Genomic DNA, 23,847 nt, shown 5'->3' with positions numbered 1-23,847 from the left:
CGGGCCCACGTGCCCGGATTCCGATTTTTTTTTAAGATAAGCTATACCCATAGCCCTACGAACTCAAATATATAATTTATTTTCAGTTCCTGCCCAAATTCGTGGTCAAAGTCCAAAAATACCAATTTCTAGGTTTTTCTTCCAAATCCCAATTTTTTACAAATTTTCATGTCTAAATCCATATATAAACCTTGTATTTAACTCACAACTAGTAGAAATCACTTACCTCTTGATGATGATGGAACCCCTCTCCAAAATGCTCTCAAAATCGCCTAAGTCCGAGTGGGAAGTGAGGGTAATGAGCTAAGTCTCGGAATAAAAGCCCTTGGCTCCAGTCACAGATGCCGCATTTGCGATAGGGGGTTCGCAAATGCGACCTTCGCAAATGCGAAGAAAGCATCACAAAGGCGACCCCTGACAGAGTTGGCCTTCATCGCAAGTGCGATACAGAGTTCGTAAATGCGAACTCTTCAGGCTTCGCAAAAGCAACCATATTATCGCAAATGCGATCCATTCCCTTAGCAGCCCAGGTTCGCAAATGCAAAACTGCCTCGCAAATGCGATGGTCGCATTTGCGACCAAAGCATCGCAATTGCGATCATACAAGTACCAGCAATCCAACTTCCTAACAAAACACTCTGAAACTCACCCAAGCCCCCGGGCTCCAACCCAAACACCCACACAAGTCTAAAAACATAACACGGACTTGCTCGAGGCCTTAAATCACATCAAACAACGTCGAATTCATGAATCGCACCCCAATTCAAGCTAAATGAACTTTAGAACTTCAAACTTCTACATTCGTGTTGTAACCTATAAAATCACGTCCGATTGACCTCAAATTTTGTACACAAGTCACATTCGACATTACGGACCTACTCCAACTTCCGAAATTGGAATCGACCCCGATATCAAAAGTCCATTCCCGGTCAAACTTCTCAAAAACCTTCAAATTTCTAACTTTCGCCAAATGACCCCGAAATGACCTAAGGACCTCCAAATCCACATCCGGACGTGCTCCCAATACTAGAATCACCATACGGAGCTATTACCTGACTCGAAATCCCAAACGGACATTGAGAACATTGAAATGCACTTCAACCCAAATTTATGAAATTCTTCCAAAATGCTAACTTCCACAATAGGCGCCGAAATGCTCCCGTGTCATCCGCAACCCGATCCGAACATACGCCTGTGTCCGAAATCATCATACAAACCTGGTGGAACTTTCAAATCCCGATTCCGGAAATTCTCGAGGGAAGTTGTTACCCATAACCTAAGGATCAAGATTATATAATTTTTACTCCGTTTCATAACAAAATTCGTGGTTAAATCTTGTTTTCATCAAAACCCTAGGTTTTACTCTAATCCCATGATTTTCACAAATCTTTAGGTGTTAATCTACCCAAAACCAAGTGTTAAACTCACATTAAGTAGGAGTAACTTACCTCACAATTTCTAGGTTGAAATCCCCTCTTTGGAAGCTCCCAAATCGCCCAAACAATGAATAAAATGTGTAAAAAATGACACGTTCTCGTATTAAATGAAGGCACTGCCTTCAGCGATTTCCGCACCTGCGGTTAGGGGACCGCATCTGCGAGGGAAGGTCCGCATCTGCGGAATTGGACCGGCTTGACTGGGACCGCATCTGCAGTCCAGGGGACGTTTCTGCGGAAGAGGAGCCGCATTTGCGGTTCCTGGCTCCTCACCCTTGGGCCGCACCTGCGAAGGGTTGACCGTTTATGCGGTCTCGCACCTGCGGCTGGCCAACCGCAGGTGCGGTTATGACAGCAACCTGGAGCTTCAGAATTTCGGATTGACACCAAATTTTGCGTGCAAGTCTTAAATGACAATACAGAACTATTCCCTGTCTCAGAATTCTGTTCGGACCTCGATAACACAAAAACCCGCTCCAAACCAAATATTTAAGAACTTCAAAATCCTTAAGGAATCAACTTTCACTATTAGGCGCTAAAACGTTCCCGGGTCATTCGAAACCCGATCCGAACATATGCCCAAGTCCGAAATCATCATACAAACCTGTTGGAACCTTCAAATCTCGATTCCGAGGTCGTTCACTCAAAATGTTGACCGAAGTCAAACTTGGCCTTTTAAGCCAACCTTAAGGAACCAAGTGTTGCGATTTCAACCCAAGCTCTTCCAAATCCCGAACCAACCATCCCGCAAGTCATAAATCAGTTAAAGCAAGTACGGGAGGTCTTATTTAGGGAAACGGGGTTCTAGAGAGCAAAACGACCTGTCCGGTCGTCACATGCCTTTTTTTAAATTTATTTTTTTAAATATTCCAAAAATGACCAGAACATTAAGTTATTTGTTACAAAATATTAACTCATCATTAGTTATTTTTAAAATTTATATTGTCACTTATTAACTTTTTTTCTATAGGTCAACCTCGTTATTCTCATGTATTTATAAAAGACCAAAAGATTTAGTTTTCCAATATATATTATCTAACAAATTATCGTAATAAAAGTATTTTTTTGAATTATTTGTTTTGGATATTAGAACACAATAATAATAATATTTTTCACAAGATATTTATATCTATAGACTATATTAACAGCACGAAGGCCCTTAGTGAAATATTGTTCGCCTTTTTTACCCTTTTAAAATAGAGTTCACATTGGACAAAATAATCATTCAATTAACTTTCCTAATATTTAGGAGTAGCATTTAATTAATTTTCCATGAATAGTCATTTAATTATTTTCCTTATAACTATTTTTTTAAATTATTTCTTATTTGAACTAAGTAAGAAGTTTTAATATTTAAATTATAAGGACTTTAAAGTTCGTTATAAAGATAAAAAAAAAAAAACTAAATAGTCCCAACTCATCAACTAAGCCATAAAATAATCTATATACTAACTATAAAAGTATAAGTGTTATGAAACAATAAAAGAAGAAGAAAAGTATTGTAGAGAAAAGTAGGGAGAGAGAATTCTTATTGATTTTGGGATGAATTACAATGGAATAGAACCCTCTATTTATAGGGAGAGGGTGACTTAGCCACCAAGTAATAAACCCTAGAATCTCTCTAAATATAAACATTCACCATAAATAAAATTCTATTTATAACACTCCCCCTTGAATGTCTATTCAACAGATAATGTGCCTCGTTAAAACCTTAACTAAAATAAAACCCAGTGGGAAAAAAATTCTAGAGAAGGAAAAAGAGTACACGTATCTAATAATACGCCTTTTGGTTGCCTCGTTAAAAACCTTGCAAGGAAAACCCAGTGGGACAAAACCTTGTCAGGGAAAAAGAGTGCAACGTGCATTAACTCCCCCTGATGAGAGCATCAATTCACATCCTTGAGCCTTTGCATTCCAATCTTGTGCACTAGCTTCTTGAAGGTTGACATTGGCAGAGTTTTGGTGAATAAATCAGCCATATTAACTCCAATGAATATATTGCACCTTGAAAATCCTCGCTATCACATTATCATGCTTATAGTTATAGCAAGATACAAATGTGCACAAATTGCACTGAGAAAGTGGTACTTAAGGATCAAGAATTGTATATGCTTTAAACAACTTAAATCCTTAGTGGATTGTCATATGAGTTAAGTCATATAAGCCATCTAAAGAGACTTTAGATGTATATCAAGTTTTCATGTCATGCTAGACATATAAGATATCGAAAACTGATTGCACATACCATTGACTTTATACTTTCAAGTGTTTGAACTACATGTTCAAAACTACATGTCTTTCATATGAAACCAATTCTATTTGAATTGTTTCTTCAGACTTAAGATCCTCATATATATATTTAGCGCTATCATAGATGTCGCCGACAAATATTTTATATCAGTTTCAATATTTTTTCATAAAGACATAACATAGAGATCTCTTCATTCATATTTTCAGGTACCTGAATCTCTCTTGAGATTTTATGAAGTGTTATGTCATGTGATCTTCTAGATCACTTGCCTCCTTTATTATGATCATTTTGATCATTTGCTCATCTTCTTTATCAAGAAGTTTACTTGAAACCGATTCGTCTATATGCTTTAAGCGTACTATAGACTTTGTCCTTCTAGGACTTATTCTAATAGGAGCATTTGCAATGAGAATATAGTTATTTTCTTTGGGTCAGCAAATGCGTCTTGCATGCTTTGCAATATATTGCAGATGAATTATCCTTTTATGAACTTCAAGTTCATATTATTTTATTCGAGGATCTAGATGTATAAATGATAATTCATTCCATGTAACTTTTTCTCAACTGTTTATCATGTCTCCCTCTCATGTTAGAAAATTGTTTCCACAACTTTGAGAATCCACCTTTGTGCGTTATGGTGTTAATCAAAATATACACCGCACATCAATAATAATAAGATGGAATTATTTGGTTCCTGATCATGAACCACTTGTGAGGGGAGAATGTAATATACTTTGGTATATAACGTATATCAAACTGATATAGATAACTTTATTCTCATAAGCAATTGTTTAGCTATTAGAGGCACTTAATAAATTATTTTGCTAAACCAACTGTGATATAAACCAACTTATCAAGAAAAACTATCTTGAATAGAAAATCTGGAAATTATGCTCGAAATTAAATATTGAGCAAGTTACCTCGCAAACACTAGGTTGCGGGTCAATAATTATTGCACATGTAACCATCTCATAGATGCATCTTATGTGGTATACATGGCAGGTGAATGGGCCCATATTCACCTTTAATATTTCCAGCATTCATGGGATTCAATCCCAATTTTAGTTGGTATATTAATTAATGAGAACATCAACATAAGAGAATTCATAAAGAACTTTCTAGTTCTTTAATATTTACCCATGTGAGTTCTCTTTTATTTTTGCACAACATGCTTAAATTGATATGGCTAAACTGATTATGCCAACTGGATAAATTATCAATATTGATAAACTTCAGGTTTACACCATGATGTGTGCAATTATGAATAAACTCCAAGTTTATTATGATATGGGTTTTTATATCAATAAATATCCACTTCATTGTAGTATACTTTTGTTTATGTAGTACAAATTGGAGAATAAAGCGAGTAGCTTTTCACATACATATTACCCTGCTGCAAGTTTTAGTAATAGAAGATATTAAATCTTTCCTTTATTTATAGTCTCAATATAATCAACCGCTTTCGCGTATACTTTGAAAACTGAATAAGTTTCTTTGAGACTTACTACAACACAATACCTTATTGGTAATCAATTGTGTTTCTCCAAAATAGTAATAATTGGCTCTTCCAGAGCTCTCAATTAATTTGGTACTACCACATATTCATCAACATCCATATGGTGAATATCTCTTTTAAAGAGAAAGTTATACCATTATGGGTATGGTCAAAATTATATGCAAGATCCGTTTCTTGCATTACCGTTGTCTTTTAATAATCACAATGCCAAAATATTTTGGCGTACAATAAGTACGTGACCAATGACCATTTATGCCATAATAATGATATTATTTTCTTATTTCCTCTCAAACCTCCTTCTAGAGGTGAGTATGGTATATACCACTAGCACACTCATATTCTTCCAAAAATGAATATGTATTCATAAATCACATGTTGTCACATTCACATTATGAATGGACCATAATCATTGATATGTGCTTTACAAAATCTCATGTCAAATCGATGACAAATATTACTTTCACAGAGTGAAGGATTATTTTGAGAATTCTTATTATTCTCATTATCACAATGATGACGATTATAATTTCGTCTATTGCCACGTCCACATCCATTGATACCTTCACGGTAATAATTTTATCTTCTTTCAGACTTATCACATATTGCTATCACATTCTCTTAAGAGAATGAGAATGGAGCAATTTCAATGGGACGAGTTTTCACTTCTTGTGCTCACGATCATACATGACTTTGATCATGGCAAGACATAGAAATTTTATCACTTCAGGTGGTTATAATTTCTTACAAACTCCATTAGAGTTATAATCAAACTTTGTTGTCTTTGCTTGTATATAAAATTAAATTATAGAATTTCAAGAATTTAAAAGAGAAAAATAAAGTAAAATACTTACCTTAAATCCAGAATTTAATCATGAAGTAAGTTCATGGAATAATTGACAATCATTATGCTCAATCCCAAAGCTTCTACTCAATTGGTTAGAGTCTCGTGCTGATAACGTGTTATGAAACAATAAAAGAAGAAGAAAAGTATTGTAGAGAAAAGTAGGGAGAGAGAATTCTTATTGATTTTGGGATGAATTACAATGGAATAGAACCCTCTATTTATAGGGAGAGGGTGACTTAGCCACCAAGTAATAAACCCTAGAATCTCTCTAAATATAGACATTCACCATAAATAAAATTCTATTTATAACAATAAGGAAATTTTTGTTTTCCCATAAGGAAACTCCAACAATTTTGGTATTCTTTGTCCTTGTATTTTAATCAGGATTTAAAACAATAAGTATTTATTAGGTATAATATTATGTGTGAAAAATATAAACTCATTCTAATAGATATTATTAGGTATAATTTCTCTAATTTTTCAGCATAACAATACTCTTTAATTAAACATCATATTTTAAAAGTTCTTATGATAAGGCACTTAACGTAATACATCAAGTTCGATTACCTAATTTTAGATTAGATGAAGAGATTATTGTTACAATCTTCTATAATTTCTTTACATCAAGTATATTCTGCCAATTAATCTAAGAAAACAGATAACCGTACAACTTGGGTAAGTTGGAGGCAAATCCAAAAATCACAAGAAATTGAATTCTCTAGCTCTCGGCTTTCTCCCACTACTCTCCATCTTCATGCTAAAGTAAAACCTTACAAGAAGAAAATTGGATATTAATCAAGCTTTTAATCGAAGCCTACTTCAATTAGGACCTTTTTATAACCATCATGGATTTGACAAGCTTGAATTGTCCTCAAACTCAATAATTTCTCTTATAGGCATGGAATATTCAAGCTTGCCTTTTCAAATTATTTTCTTAGAGAAGCGAAATGTTATAGAAGAGTTGAAATATTATTGTGAGTAACATGAATATATATCAACACCTTGTGCTTCTTTCTTGAGGTTTATTTAGCCTATATAGAAAGGTTATAAATATGGCGTAATTTCTTCTTTTATCGAGTTAACTAAATAGAATTGACATACATTATTTCAGGAACTTATACTATATTATAATTTATATTTAGTAGCTAAAATATATTATTTAATAATATTTGTATAATTTTTAAAATTGTGTACTCACCGATATTAGGGTACACGCGCAACGCGGGTACCCTAAGACTAGTTACTATAAAACTCTAAGGACTTCTATGTGGCAGGATTTTATCTTTTATTGAGCTAGCTAAATAACATTTCTATTTAATAATTGCACTATTACCTTATTTTTTCCTCTCATGCCCTTCTAGTTTAGTATTAAATAATCATATTTTATCCCTTTTCTATCATAATTTCATCGTACCTTATTTTTTATTTATAATATATAAATTATTTATATTGCTGCGTGATATTATAAAATAACAGCAAATAAAACAATCTATTGAAATAAAATACTTAGTAGAAGGTTAATATAATGATACAGTATAAAAGAATTCTTTTTTTCTTTCTTTTCCGACACTTAAGCTTCCGCTCTCAACAAGCTGTAAAGCTGTAGGGTTTAGGGTTTATTCTTAAGCTTCCGGTCTAGTTGAATTGCTGCAACAATGGAAGACGAAGAAAATAAGGGAGCAGGAACAACAATGCCTCTGTCTCAGTTCGACAATAAACTCTCCCAGGAGGCTAAACTCAAACACTTTCTTCGCAACTTAACCTCTACAGACTTACAGCTATGTTCCGATGCTTCAAAGGAGTTCCTCAAGCTTCTCAAATCCGATTCTGGACCCGAATTTCTCAGCCTCTACATTCAGAATTCATCCAAGTGTATCGAACTCGAACAAGCTTGGGAGCTCCGAAAAGGCAAAACTGGACTTTACTATCTTTTCAATTTAATTTCTGGAATTCTCAATCATTCTTACGGGAAAAACAGAGTTGAAGAAGACCCAAAAGTTGCTTTAGTTGTCAATGCGTTGGATAAGTTTGCGAAATCCATAGTGGAAAAGAGAATGAATGATTTGTATAAGGAATTGAACAGTAAAGAGGCAAAGCGCCAACGCGCTGCCCTTTTTCTGTTGGCTTCTATAGTTAGGCGTAGTTCATGGATGGCGTGGGAAGTGGCCAAGTGTTTTGACTTTAAAATCCCTGTATTTGGGAAACTAGCTGAGTGGAAAGTTAAGAAAATTGAAGCGAATAAGAAGAAGCACCATTCAACGAGGAAGGCTTTTGTTGGTTTTGCTATATCTTTTTTGGAGGTAGGGAATGCCAGGTTGTTGAGAGGTGTGTTGCAGCAGAAGGATATGTATTCTGGTGTGCTTCGCGGGTTGGGTAATGATGATGAGGATACTGTGGTTTATGTTTTGTCCACTTTGCGCGATAAGGTTCTTGTTCCTGATTCACTGGTGCCCACCGGGCTTAGAAGTGTGCTTTTCGGCAGTGTAACTTTGGAGCAGCTCGCTAGCATTTCGGGACGAGAGGGTGGAGGATTGGCTGCAGAGTTAGCTCATGAGCTGTTATATATGGTGTGTACTGATCCTTCTAATGGATTGATGCCAGATTTGAAGAGGGTACCTAGTCCATTGAGAGGAAACCCGAAAAGACTATTGGGCCTTATGAAGAAGTTAAAAGCTGCAGAGGTTGAGAACCACAGAAACCTGCTTTTGGCAATTGTTAAGGGGAAGTCGTCTTTTGGTTCAGCTTATTTGGATGAGTTCCCTTATAATCTTGAAGACCCTTCGTCTCGTAACTGGTTAGAAAATATTGCTTATTAGAGTTTATTTTTGAATATCAGTATTGTTGTCTCTCCATTATGACTCAATTACTTGCAGGTTTCATTCAGTTTCTTTGGCAGCAAATGTGCTCTCCTCTGTTGGTGACGGACTTGTCTTTGGATTTATAGGATCTCAAACCCAGGAGCTGCCAACTCTTAACAGCCCAGAGGTGCAAAATATCATGAAGTGCATTGGACCACGATCCTTCTCTCGGCTGGTGATTAATAAAGGATTACTTCATTCTGATCCTCTAGCAAAACATGGAACTTTGAAGCTTGTGTTGGAGGTTCTGAAATTGTTGGAGTTACTAATTGGTGCATTAAACAGTGTATCGTCTTCCCAAGGTCAAATGATCCACAAATGGGAATCCCTCAAGCAAGATATTTGGAATGCAGTTCGGATTTTTCTCCCCGATCCGCAAGTTCTGTTCTCATTACTCTCTTCACTGAATGAATTTTACAGAGGTCTTGAGCAATGCTCAAAAAGACCCGCAGATGCTGAAATAGGAGATAAGATGAACAGTAGGAAGAAGCTGAAAATTGATGTTGCAAATGAAGATACAGACATTCTTGTTGGTGGGGTTAGTTACTCCCCCGATGCTGCTCTGCCCCTTGACGGTGAAGGAATCATAAATGAAGATGACATGGATAATTCTAAAGATGAAGCTTATTTTTTAAAGCTTATAACAGAACTCTGGGGTTTGCATTCTTCTGCTTTGCCAGACTCTACTGTAAAAGAGACAGAAGTGCTATTCTATTCCAAGTTGCTTAATGCTTTAACAGTATATTATGTGAGTTTCAAACTCTTGAATCCTTGTTGTGCTGGATTTTTGTGAAACAAACATTGTTTGTGAAATTATAGAGGAAGCATTTGTTTGCATTTAGAGAAGTTAAAAACTTTTGCATGTAATAACTGATAAAAAAATTGCATCTAGAAACATGTTATCTGCAGTATCCCGTCCGTTTGACTCTGTATTAACTTCTGCTGCATTTGTGTTAAGTTAGTGCCCACGTAAGCCACTCCAGTTGTTCCTCTATGTATTGATACTCATTTAAAATATTCCATTTTCTTGGTGGATCAATCAGTGATTTGGAGCATGTGGTTTGAATTTAACGTTGTCAGTCTTATAAACTTTTAGCTTTACCTTATGTTCGTAGGTAGAACTTCAGATGCCCATGTTTTCAAGCTTATGTATGGATGAAACTTTTTCCTGGATTTTTCTTTTATTCTTCTTGTATGTGCTCTGAAACTGGAAATTCTCTGCTATTTAATATGGTATATATCTAGTATTCTGATTTACGAATGTAAATCTGTTCACGCGAACGTAATAGTTCCTAATTCGAATAGGGAAAAATAAATGGAGAAATCCTGATATGTATTGCTTACATTTTGGATGTTTTTTCTTTCTTGCAGAAAACAATGCCTACTATGTTGGAAGGATTATTTGATTTCTTCAAAATTCTGCCGAACAACCCGCTAGCATTACCAACTATGTTGCAACAAGCTCTGTTATCTCTGCTCCAAGAACATGTTGGTTGGTCCTCTAAATGCGAAATTGCCTCAAGAGTTCACCCACAAATGTACAAGCATTTGCTTCCATTTCTGGAGTTGTCTATGTATTCACAAAACAGAGACATTAAAGATCAAGCATACAGTCTAGCGAAGGCATCGATGTATAGTACTGGTGCATTTGACCAAAACCCAAAGGAAATTTGTTCATGGTTCTTCTTTATTCCTGGGTATAGAAAAGACGACATGCTTGGAGTAGGGTGTGATATCTACAAAAAATTGTCCTCACCTGTTCTTCTTTTCCTACGTGATGCTGTAATTGAGACTGGCAATAAGTTATTCTATTATTTGAATCTCTTAAGGTCTTCTTTGAGTAGCATACCAGGCGCTAAAGGTAGTTGAAATTTCATACAATGTTCTTGGTCTTCTTTTTCTTTTCCTCAAAAAAGATGGGTTTTAACTTTTACCTTTTCTTTTTTGTAGTGATTATATTTTCCATGTGACTTGACAAATATTGGATATGTCGTATTATTTTTGTTCCTTTTGTTCTCTGATTTTTTGTGGGGTGGGGGCTGTGACCGTTATTCTACTTGTTCACTGGATAAAGCACTCATCATTTTACTCATTCTTGATGAGTTTTTAGCTAAAATTGTCCCTTATCTTTGGGTATAGGTCTAACTTTGTCCTTTATATATCACCTTGAGCACTAATCATACTTTAACTTTACTAAAGTTGAGCACTTTTAGTCTATTTAACAGAATACCCAAACAGAAACTTTTAAAACTAATGGTTGGTTTCATTGAGACCTTGATAAAGTCAACATTTAGTACTCATTTCTGCAGAACTAATGAATTCTTTTATGTCATTGTGTTTTACAAATTTTAGATGCGATGTTAGATGATTTTTCTAAGGTTAATTAGTGTATTTTACCGTCACGAGCAATTCCAGAGTATATATAAAACATATATTCGTTGCTTGATATAAAATTCATTGGAGGACAAAGCTCATCCACCATTCCTCGTTGAGGAGGGGCTGGAATATTTGGAGATGCAGAAAATAATTTTCTTCATTCCCTTTGCTTTTAATCAAACATAGTTAGAAGAATAGAAGTCCAGAAGGCAAAGTTAAAGCTTCTGCTGAAGACAAAGTAGTCATTTGAGAACTCAATCCGCATACTACCAATTTAATTTTCTTAGTGGAAGTCCATAAATACAAACGACTAGACATTTTCCTCCTATACTCTGTTCCATTTATTTTCAGTATCTTTTTGATTGTTTCCTCAATTGAAGCTTTTGTCTTGCAATTGAAGCTTTTGTCTTGCACAGGGAAGTGGGGTTCTTAGTTTTACGAATTCAAGGAGCAATTTGGGGGAATGAAATGAAATTTCAAAGAACAACGCTCCTATGAGCTTTCCGTCAATTTTTAGCTCTTCATTTGATTTTTCCGTTTGATGGACTAAAGCTGCCCAAATATAGCAAACTTAAAGGACGATAAGTGCTCAACCTGATATATAAAGGACAAAGTTAGACCTTCTCTTAAACATAAGGATAATTTTGGCTAAAACCTCCATTCTTGATCTACTATTTCAGTTTTTATTGGATTCATAGTGCATCATGACCGTGCTTCAATTGGAACTTTGACTTTTCTGCCGACATTTAATTGGTCTATCTTATTTCTGATAAATGAAATAGTTAACCAAATGGCTTGCAAAATCTTTTTATACCTGCCAAAGTACCACAAACTCGAAAGGAAGAACTTAACAGTATGCTGAAAAGACTACTTGCGGTATTCTGACAGTTATATGACACTTCTTGCAGATGCATCTCCTGATTTCAGCGCGCTCACTATTTGCATCTTGGATAAGTGCCTAACATTGGTAACTGCTGAATCTGGTGCTTTTTCTGCATCCGAGAAGTCAATGGTTTCATTATACATGTGCAATACCTTAAAGTATCTCCTGGAGACTCAGGTAATATCTGTCCTTACATTTATGTATTTTTTTTTGCAATTTGAATTAATCGTACGTTAGGCGCTTTCCCGTCTTGACAGTGTCTATCTTTCCTGAACTTTGTTAGGTGGATCCATTACTTTTATCTTCAATAATTGTTTTGAAGCTCTCTGAGAGACTTGAAGCTGCTTATGACTTGGATGATTCTCAATGTCTCTATGAGTGGAGGCCATTCAAGAGTTTACTACATTTGTCTCGGAGAATTTTGCAGAAAACTTACAGAATATCTTCCAACTGCAACGAAGTTGTGTATACTGACAGTTCTTTTACCCGTACAGTTGGTGAAGTCCAAAGATTGCTGAAGAGTGAGTCTGATGGTAGTCTGCTTGGAGTAACCATTGGGTTTTGCTTTTCATTGGCATGCACAAGACCAGCTGAGATAATACAGAATTTCTCTTTAATCATGTCTGTCTCAAATAAATTGCTTGGGGTCCCTCTCTCATTGTTGATGCAACTATTTTTCTCAGAACCTAGTCTTCTTAATGATGCTTCTAAGAGATGGCGAGAAATCTTCTTCATGGGTCTGGATAGGGCCGTAACTGGATTAAGTGGTGGGAGAACAATGGACTGCAGTGTCATCAGTTCAATGGATAGCAAGTCTAATGCATTTTCTGTATTTTTGGACCGTGCACCTTTTTATATTCTCTTCCCAGCAATTCTGGATATTGATGGATTGGATTTGTCTAATCAATCAGGATTGCAAAACTTGCTTATGGCAAAGCTTTCTGAGGAGACATCTGATCATCTTCTTTCCATTTTCCGCTATTTACTCTTTTGGTTGAATCAAGCTCAATTATCATATAGAAATGAGCATTTCGAGGGGTTTGAAAAGCTTTCTGAAGCTTGCTTCCTTCTCCTAAGCCGCATGTTGAAAGAATTGGTGGTTGATAAATTTAATTCTTGCAGTTTAGACACCTCTACTCCTTTGACAATTCACTTTGTTAAAGAGTTGGTTGTAACTATCCTTGATCACCCTGCTGTGGCAGCAGTGCTGGAGTGCCCATCCCCTGTTAAAAGTGATTTTGCATGTGGAATAATTAAGGACAGTGTAGACCAGTTTGTTGAATCAGCTAAACTGGAAGTCAGCAAGATGGATCATCATGTGCATAATTTGTTAAAAGCAAGTTCTGAGCTCTGGTTGTCTTTCTGCCATGGCCAAGGCTCCTCATCTGAAGTTTATCATGCTAATAAACATGTTATAAGTTCATTCAAGAATGTGGTAAATAAACTGGTTATGACATTTAAGCAGAAGATGAATGAATGCATGAAGTCGAAGAACGTAATACCTTTAGTTCCTACATTATGTGCTCTACACAATTTGATTCATTTCATATCTCCCTTTGAGATGCTTGAACTGGTCCATTGGATGCTATCTGCAATTGACCATGAGGATCGTTCTGTTTGGTTGACTTCAGTGCTCTGTGTTGGATTACACATTGCTGGTTCTGCATTTAGTCATCTGGCAGCAAACATGCAGCAGACACATGAAAAAATGCCTTTTTGTTTGTTTTGGGGAATTCAACCAGAACAATTTGATGTCATCCTCTATGAGAAAATCTTTTCGCAAGTATACCAAATTGCCACTCGTTTTGAACTTGATGTTGCTGATATCTGTCTGCTCAAAGCTGTAAAAGTTGTGAAAACACATAAAGCTATCCAGAAGCCAAGCCATCCTTTTCTTAAGATTACATGTAGAGCTGTGGCTAACACTCATGTCAATATCCTTTCTCATTGCATGCTCAAAATAACCAAAAGAAAAGCTGAAATCTTGTTTCTTGTTGCTGATATAAGCCCCCTGCATCTATCAGTATTTGGAAAGTTATTTTCAGACATGATGAATAAATACGTGGCAGTCAAGTCTTGTGCAGTACAGAAAATTTGTGGTTTTTCTGATGAGGACATGTTGATGCTTCTTCCCACTGTCATCCTGTACTTGAATTCAATTCCTTCTAAGTTTGGGGGCCAACTTTGCATGCTTCATGAGAATATAGTTTCTTTTTATTGGGGAATACTCAAGCAAGGTTTCTCTATTTGGAAGAGCTACGTTTCCAGGGAGATATTTCAGGTAGAATGTTGTGAAAACCTATCAATGGAAGATTCTCTGAATCTTATCTCAGGTAGTCTTCTTACAAATACTGTTCTTGTAGTTCAACTTTTCTTTGAATTGCGAGGTGATTTGGTGGACGTTAAAAAGCGCTTGAGTATATTCAATTCTGTTTGCTCAAGTGAATATAGTGATCTGCTGGGGTTCGATCTCACTCAAGATGGTGCTTATTCAGTTGAGGAGTCTTTGAATGTTGTCAACAGGACTGTTGCAAAAATACGTTTGTGTAGGGCACTTTTATTCTCCGAGAAGAGGAAGTTTCCATCTGTGCTGAAGAGAGACACAGAATTGATTCCTTCAGAAGATTGCTCCATTTTAGACTTGGCAAGAATCCGGCTTCTGAACTTGTTGGTTCAATCGTGGCAGCTTATTGTCAAGAGATGTTCTGTGAATGTTGTTGACTTCTCACAAATTGAAATTGGAAGCTGTTCCTTGTTTAGATATCTGGAAGTATATATTCTGAGAAATTTAATGGAAATAACAATGGAGATGCATGATTGTCTTCTGAATTTGGCTTCTCTTCCATTTATAGAGCAACTTGCTAAGTCATCTCTTTTGCATAGGTTTTACGATCCTATGACACTGCGGATGCTCCGAGCTATTATCTCATCGGTATCTGAGGGGAAATTCTCTTGCATTTCAATTATTCAACTGTTGCTTGCACATTCGCAATTTGCTGCTACAATCCACTCTTCTCACATCTCAGCTGGTCATTCTCACTTTGGGCTGATATTTACTCCTTTGCCGAGCATCATGAGATCGTATGTTCCATGTACAGATCAAGATGCCCTTGATCTAAAAGATTATTTTAAACTATCTGAAGAACGTGCCCGGCAGTTGGAACTTGTTAAGTTGCTTAAGTTGCTTTTCCAGATCAGGGCTCAGCAAACTGATATTGATAATGTAAAAGACATTGGAATAAATTTGAGGGAATTGGTCTTTTTACTATTATCTTCTTATGGTGCGAGTATGAGTGCGATTGACTTGGAGATATACAGCTTAATGGATGAAATCAAGTTGACTAATGACTTGGATGAAGTAAGTATGGCTAAATTGGATTTCCTATGGGGTAGCGCTCTGCTGAAAGTCAGAAAAGAAAATGAACTGGTGCAGACTATCTCTCGTAATTTGAGCGAAGCTGAAGCAGTTGATGACTACCGCAGAATCCACTTCAGAGAAAACATTCCAATTGACCCCAAAGTTTGTGCAACTACCGTGCTTTATTTCCCATATGATAGAACAGTTGGTGCGGGGATTCTCAGAAAACCTGAAACGGATAATCCTGACTTTAGATATGCGGTACTCCTATTATAGATAGTTTCTTTTTTCATAATCTTTGATTTTTCTTTCAATTTTCAGAGAGCAAGGAATAATGGATATTTTCTGTAGTTTCTCCCAGATCTGTCTAATTCTTAGCTTCGGAAATATCTGCAGGTGCATTATACAGATGTTGAGAAAATCTGCGTGTATGATCCCATTTTTATCTTGCGCTTCTCAGTTCATTGTCTTTCTATGGGTTTTATTGAGCCCTTGGAGTTTGCTAGCTTAGGCTTGCTTGCGATTAGTGCTGTCAGTATATCTTCACCTGATGATGACATGAGGAAATTAGGTTACGAGGTTCTTGGAAGATTCAAGAGTGCACTGGAGGTACCTTCTTTTTTATCCCTAAATAATTTTTTTTTGATAGCAAAAAGTAGTCAGGCACTAAGCTAGCGCTGAACTATACAAGTTGAGAGGACCTCCTGTACAAAAAAGAAAAAGGAGCGTCTCCCTGTACAAAATTACTCCTCTAATGAGCTAATAAAGTCAGTCATTCCCATTTCATCATATATCATGTACAGAAACTACCAGTAGCCGTAACACCTATGCTTCATGATCTGAATTGAGCTGTTCTTTCCATCAAAACACCTTTCAATCCTCTCTTTCCAAAACAACCAACAAACACACGCAGGAATAGTAATCCACTAGTTTCTAGTTGTCTTACTAGGACAGCAGCGTCTCCAGCACAGTAGGTTTTTTAACGATTGTGGAAAAATCACATTCTCTCCGGAAATGCTAAAAGTAGCCCTCACATTTGTGTTGGTGGCCGACAATGTAAGAACAGGTGATTGCAGCATAACAAAAATAACATCTGCTACACAGAGGCAGACCCCTTCTCTGTAGATTACTTTGGGTGAGATTAGCTTCGTATGCAGCAACCCGCATAAAACATGCTACTTTGTATGGTGCACTTGTCTTTTATATCATCGTCCATTGCTATTGAGTAGGACTACCACACACATTACTTAACCATTTATAGCATGACCCTACAGATAACGTCCCATTGCCTTGTCTTCTCCACCTAAGTGAATCAGTAGTCTCTGAATTTATCTGGAATTGTTCTAGCCTTTGTATTAGCTGAGCAAGCCTGTTCACCTCCCAGTCAAAACATGGCCTTCTAAAATTAAGGTTCCAAGCATTTTCACTTCGGCTCTGGCCGATTGTGGCTTCTGTATCCATCACCAAATTATCTAAATCTAGAAATTCAATTTTGAGGGGAGTATGGCCCAGCCAAGAATCATGCCAGAATTTTTGCTTCTTCCATTCCCCGCTTAATGCACAATGTTTGTTTAAGGGTGGCAAGTGGCTGCGTATATGCCTCCATACCCCATCGCCATGTGCGGAGCTCACAGAATTAGTTCTCCAGATCATGTTCTTCCCATGTTTGCAAGCTATCACCTCTTTCCGCAGCCCCTTCTCTTCTCTGCCGAACCTCCATAACCACTTCATTAGCAAACTGTTTATTATGGTTCTTTAAGTTCCTGATGCCCAATCCTCCTTCACTACCTGCATTTCTCTTATCCAAGGTCACTCTGTCCCATTTAATAAGATGAAAAGATCTTCTATTTTGTTGCCTTCCCATAGAAAATTTCTTCTCAATCTATCCATGGATAGCTCGACCTTCCTTGGAATAGGAAATGGCGACATTAAGTAGGTGGGCAGTGAATCCAGGACGCTATTGATCAATGTGACTCTCCCTCCCAAAGAAAGATACAGTCTTTTCCAACATGCTAGTGTTTTCTCAAACCTTTCAATGGTGCTTTGTCAAATATTGGTGGCTTTAAACTGTCCCCAAAGGCATACCGAGGTAAGCGGTGGGTAGTCTTCCATCTCGGCACCCCAAATTCTCTGCTAGCCATTGCAAATTTTGAACCATATTGAGAGGGAAAGCATACTCTTTCCCAGATTAATCCTTAACCCGGCAGCTGCTTCAAAAATTAGTAATATTACCCTTAAGTATCTTAACTGGCATTCATGGGCATGCACTGGAGTTACCTATTGTTGTCATCATTGTCTGTTGTTAGTGCTCTTAATATTTTGTGGATAGTGATGGTAGTTTTCTTATTGAAAGATGGAGCTACGTTTATATGTAAAGTGTTTTGAGGTGGGAGGAATTCTTTTTATTGAATTCAACCCCGATGGCTGATTTCAAACTTCAGACGTTGTTATGAGAATTATTGCAAGTTGAAGTATGATTTCAGATTTCAAAGTCAAATTGTCACAATAATGCTTTGGTTTGTCTGTTTGTGTGGCTAATGGCATTAACAATGCATAGATTTTCAGTATCGATGTTGAAAATGTTTGTTTATCATGGACTCCTATCTCTTTTATCCATATTTAGGAATGAAGCATGTAAAATTGACTAACTTAGTTACCTTTCTTTTTTGGTGAATTTGAATCTCTTGAGAACTCCATTATGTCTACACTAAGATCTAACCCACTTGCTACCAACTTCGGCAACTTAAATTTATATCCCTCTTTGTTTATCACTTTTCCTTTGTCAGGGTCAGTTTGACCTATTTTTATAGCTGAATTAAATACAAACAATTCATTCATTGAATAGAATTTTTGTATCCAGAAAGTAACAAAAGTACTATAAGTTGCAATAGACCAAAGGGTATATTAAATTATTTTAGTAAAACATTCTTTCCTTTACTTGGGAAGCGAAAATGACATCCATTTGGGATAGAAGGAGAAATTAAGAAATGGTAAGATTGGCCAAGGGGTAGGTGGAAGAGAGCCTCATAGGCCTCCGAATTTATAGTTGTACGTATTCAATACTTCTCTGTCTCTATTTATTTAACGTAGTCTCCGTTCAGGAGTGTTGAGAGTATCTTTTATCTAATTAGTTCAAGTGCTTTTCTAGCAGTTCAGATTCTATTTTTGTAGTCAGTTCTCTTTATTTTTTGACGAAGTTGATAAATTATTGATGTGATGAAAAACCTTCATACTCGATGTATAATGAAAAGAATCTTACATATAAACTCTTGGCAAAAAAAAAAAAAAAAATTACATACAAACATGATTCTCTCTGAAGAGGTATTGGGAACCATAGACTTTAACAATTACTAGCCTATGCATATTTCTGGTGCTTCTCAAACAAAGGCTATAAAGAGAGGCCAGTATTGTGAATTAAAAGTTTGGTAGGTGAGATGTTGTGCCCATGCCTGCAAGTATATACACAGACAGAGATTTGTAACGAAATAGTATCATCCAATGTTGTCTGATAAAAGATACTATCTGTCTATATAAGAGAGATAGAGTAATCTGTAACTATCAATTGCAAATCATAATAACCAGTCATCTTGGCTGGTTATATGCCAGGAAAAGGTGTTGATATCTCTCCAGAGCTGCATTATTGATTCTTCAATAGAAGTAACATGTCCTGATTTTATACGTTTTTACTGTTGGCTGCAGAAATGTCAGAAGAGGAAGGACGTGATGCGTCTTCGTCTCCTAATGTCATACTTGCAAAACGGTATTGAAGAGCCTTGGCAAAAGATTTCATCCATAACTGCCGTATTTGTTGCAGAGGCTTCTTTTGTACTTTTGGATCCTTCACATGACCATTATTCAGCAATAAGTGCATATCTGATGCGTTCTCCAAGTGCAAATATGAAGGTATATCTTCAGTATCGGAAATTTATAAGTGCCGTTTGTCATAAAGATCAACTATCCAGTCATATCTGATCATCATCTGACTAATTTGTCTAACAGTGCTTTTCCTTTCTCTCCTTCCCTCTGATCTTTTAACAGGGTATACCGTTGTTCCAGAATTTTTTCTGGAGTAGCTCAACTAATTTCATAGCAGAGAGGCTGTGGATCCTACGTCTGTTGTACTCAGGATTGAATGCGAATGATGATGCTCATATATATATTAGAAATGCCATTTTTGAGACCCTTTTGAGCTTTTATGTTTCTCCTATTTCTAGTCATGAATCAAAGGAGTTGATTGTTCAGGTAATTGAAGCCCCATCTTTTATTGTTGTTGTTGGTTGTTTGTTTTTTTCTCTTCCTCCTTTAGGAGTCTATTTGTCTTGCTTAAGTTTCCAAGTTTTGTTGCCTTTTGTTGTTGGTGTGTTAGTGATTATTTAGTTACAACTGAAGAAGTTGTTTATTCAGGTAATATGTGTGTTTTCTTCTGGTTGGCAATGTTTTCTCGTTTTCCTTTATTTTTTGTCTCTTGCTTACTTTGTGAGCTTTTCTAGTAAGGTAAGATTTTATTAAAGGTACCAAGAAAAGCAAACAATCCAGCTGGGCTACAAATAGAATTTCTACATATCAACTAATTCCAAATCACCTAAATCCATATCACCTAACTCCTCTAAAAAATTTAATATTGTTCCAGATTTTCCATAACACTTCTTTTACATCATATCAACTAATTCCAAATCACCTAAATCCATATCACCTAACTCCTCTAAAAAAATTAAATATTTTTCCAGATTTTCCATAACACTTCTTTTACACCAAAAATACAAACTTCGTAAACATCTATTTTCAATCCTGGAGATGTTCTGTCTTCTCTCTTCAATACAGGCCCTATTCCTTTCTAGCCATATTGTCCATAGCACACATAAAGGAATTGTCCTCCACACAGACAACTTATCCTTTGCCATCTTCTGAAGTTGCCAAGTTTCCAGCAAGCTCTTAACATTAGGAGGCATTGCCCATCTGACACCATGCAAATTTCGAAAGAATTCCCAACATTGTTTTGCCACTCTACAATGAATAAATAGATGGTTGACAGTTTCAAGTTCTTCACACATATAGCATCTGTTAATAAGAATTATTCCTCTTCTCTGCAAGTTCTCCTGAGTCAAACAAATTTCCTTTGCTGCCACCCATCCAAAGCAAGCTACTTTAAGAAGTGCTTTTGATTTCCAGATCACTTTCCGTGGCTAGTCAGACTCATACATTCCTTGTTGTTTCTGTAACAAAGTGTAGCATCTGCTAACTGTGAATTTTCCATCTCTGTTTGCTGCCCATACTATTGAATCTCTCCTACTATCCTCCAATATGACATTGTCCAGCAACTGCATCATGTGTGCATATTCATCTATTTCCCCGTCATTAAGGCCCCTCCTGAAGATCAGCTGCCACCCATTGATTGAGTAAAAATCTGCCATCTTTCCTTCTGCATCATCTGTGCATATTCATCTATTTCCCAGTCATTAAGGCCCCTCCTGAAGATCAGCTGCCACCCATTGACTGAGTAGAAATCTGCCATCTTTCCTTTCTTATTTGTGGAGCAACTATATAAAACAGGAAGTCTTGATGTGAAGCTTTCATTACCCAACCATAGACAGAATAAAATATTGTGGCCATTCCCAGTTTCTGTTTCACAAGCTGACTGTACTCATTCAAGAGATTACTAATGGTACTCCAAACTCCCCCCAAAGAAGAGGACTTTATTGCACATGGAGCCCAAAAATCTTTCCTCCCATATTTAGCTTCTACAGGTTGCTTCCATAACCTTTTGCTTCCATCATTATACCTTCATAGCCATGTGAACAATAGGCTTTGATTATGCAGCCTCAAATTTCTAACACCCAAACCCCCTCCTTTTTTCCTTCCATCACCTCCTGCCACTTAATGAAATGGAACTTCCTGCTGTTAGAGTTACCTTCCCACAGGTATTTACTTCTCATAGCATTCAACTTCTTTTCCACCGCTACTGGCATCTTGCAAAGAGACATCAGATAGGTTGGTATACCATCCAGCATAATGTTAACCAATATAAGTCTCCCCCCAAAAGACAAGCATTGTCTCTTCCATGGTACTAGTTTACTTGCTTGCTTTGCTGAGCTTTCTGGTTGCCTTTTATTTTTATGCTTCTAGGTTCTGATTACTATCTATTTTTTAATTGAAGCTAATTGCATAGTTATTTTCAGTTTAGAAGCTAAAAAGTAATAATAACTCTGTTTGCGAGGGGCATCATGAAGGGATGGGAAAATTTTAGTGAAAATATTACTTTTAGTATTGGGGATGGAAGCAGGGTTCGTTTTTGGGAGCATAAATGGTGTGGTGAGAATATATCGAAGGAAGATTTTCCCGACATTTATGGAGTTCCGTGCCAAAGAGAGCTGACAGTCCGACAGATTCACGTGTTTAATGAGGGGGAAGTTCACTGGGATTTGAGATTTAGGACGGACCTGCAGGATTGACTGTTGGGGGAATTTGAAGCCTTGGTTGAACTTTTGTACAGGCAGAATACATCACAGACTATTCCTGATGTATGGAGATGAGATGGCAAGTGAGTAGAGATGACTGGTTCACTGTCAAGTCTTATTATGAGAGATTACTGAGGAGGGAGCAGTGTTTGGAAAAGCGATCGCTTCGTCGCTTTAAGCGCGAAGCGACAGGGCATCACTTTTTACTGCCCGAGGCGACGCGATCGTGTGAAGCGCACGCTTCAGTGAAAAAAGCGACAAGGCGACGAAGCAAGTGAAGAGATCGCTTCTGTTAAAAAATCGCAGCTGGGCCCTTTTTTTTTAAGAAAAAGATTGGGTCTGTTTGTAAATTATACAAAACAGACCCCTAACCTCGCTTCTGTAATTGCTTGACAAAACAGAGACCTTTTCTCTCTTCTTCATCGACAAAACTAGGGTTTCCAGGTAAGTTTCTTCTTCTCCTTTCTTCTTCTCATTTTTTTCTTTCTTCTTTCTTTCTTCTTCTTGTTCCCGTCCAGATTCTGCTCTTTTTTTCTTTCTTTTTCCTTCTTTCTTCCTTCTTCTTCTTCTCTTCTCTTTTTCACTTTTTCTCCTCCCGCGTCTGTCTGCACAGCTAGGGCAGACATTGGTTTTCTTTTTTCCCTCCCTTTTATTCTTCTTAATTTTAATATGTATTTTAGTTTATAAAATTACTTAATATATATATGTGTTATATCTCTCAGTTTATTTGATTTTTTTAATGTGTATTTCAGTTTATAAAATTAATTATTTTATATATGTTATATTTTAGTTTATTTGATTAATTTTATATGTATTTCAGTTTAGAAAATTAATTTTATATATATATATATATATATGTATATATATATATATATATTAGTTTATTTAATTTTTTAATTGTGTATTTCAGTTTATAAAATTAATTATTATATATATGTTATATTTTCAGTTTGATTAATTTTATATGTATTTCAGTTTAGAAAATTGATTATTATATATATATATATATATATATATATATATGTATATGTTATATTTTAGTTTATTTGATTTTTTTAATGTGTATTTCAGTTTATAAATTAATTATTATATATATTATATGTATTTTCACAGTTGCGCTTCACTTCAATGAAGCGTGCGCTTCGCTTTTGAAGCGAGGCGAGCCCCTGTCGCTTTTTTGCGCTTCGCGCTCTCAAAAACATTGGGAGGGAGGAGGTCACATCCCTAAGGTGCATAGGAAGGTTTGCTGCTTTTTGTGGCTGGCATCGAGGGGCGTGATTTTGACAGCAAAAATCTGAGGAAGACGAAGATCACCTATGTTGGTGTTTCATGTGCAAAGGTTCGGGGAAAGATGTTGATCATCTCCTTTTGCATTGTCGAGTGGCTTCACGACTGTGGGCTTTGGTCCTTAATTGATTTGGAGTGCAAAGATGAGACGACATGAGTGGGAAGAAAAGTCCAAGGGCGTGGAAGTTTGATCCTTTAGCTATCATGTGGATGATATGGAAAGAGAGAAAGAAGAGAGCTTTTGAAGGGGTTGAGTTAGGTTTTGTAGAGTTGCAAAATAGTCTTTTGTCTATAGTCTCTTTTTGGTGTACCCATGAGGTGTCTATTTGTATAGATGATTTGGCTTCTTTCGTTGAGAACAATATTTTGGTGTGGGTTCTCTTTTTTTTGCGGTATATTACTTGTACACGGGGTTCTCCCCTTCTATTAATAAAATTATTTACCTTATCAACAAAAAGCTCCTATTGCTGTATTTTAAGCTTATTTAACTACTGTACAAGAGTGGGACTCTTATAATTTTTTATGTAGGCGGGGAGAAACAAATCAGGGGACCAGTGAATTGTCGCCATCAACACCAGCCCCC

At 36.5% G+C, this 23,847-nt stretch overlaps 1 protein-coding gene across 2 annotated transcripts in view; it reads left to right on the top strand.

The window, feature by feature from the left end:
* Window positions 1-7,622: 7,622 nt before the first annotated feature.
* The window catches only part of LOC109243298, a 31,751-nt gene continuing 15,526 nt past the window's right edge, over window positions 7,623-23,847 (top strand). For both annotated transcript variants that reach the window (XM_019410207.1, XM_019410208.1), the window contains exons 1-8: window positions 7,623-8,841; window positions 8,921-9,653; window positions 10,277-10,766; window positions 12,190-12,341; window positions 12,448-15,783; window positions 15,919-16,131; window positions 19,222-19,425; window positions 19,561-19,764. In XM_019410207.1, coding sequence (XP_019265752.1) covers window positions 7,703-8,841; window positions 8,921-9,653; window positions 10,277-10,766; window positions 12,190-12,341; window positions 12,448-15,783; window positions 15,919-16,131; window positions 19,222-19,425; window positions 19,561-19,764 — 6,471 coding nt within the window. In that variant the 5' untranslated portion in view covers window positions 7,623-7,702. The remainder of the gene's footprint in view (window positions 8,842-8,920; window positions 9,654-10,276; window positions 10,767-12,189; window positions 12,342-12,447; window positions 15,784-15,918; window positions 16,132-19,221; window positions 19,426-19,560; window positions 19,765-23,847) is intronic.

The sequence above is a fragment of the Nicotiana attenuata genome, unplaced genomic scaffold (assembly GCF_001879085.1).
Source record: "Nicotiana attenuata strain UT unplaced genomic scaffold, NIATTr2, whole genome shotgun sequence".
NCBI lineage: Eukaryota > Viridiplantae > Streptophyta > Magnoliopsida > Solanales > Solanaceae > Nicotiana > Nicotiana attenuata.
This window is presented reverse-complemented; position numbering and strand designations above follow the sequence as displayed.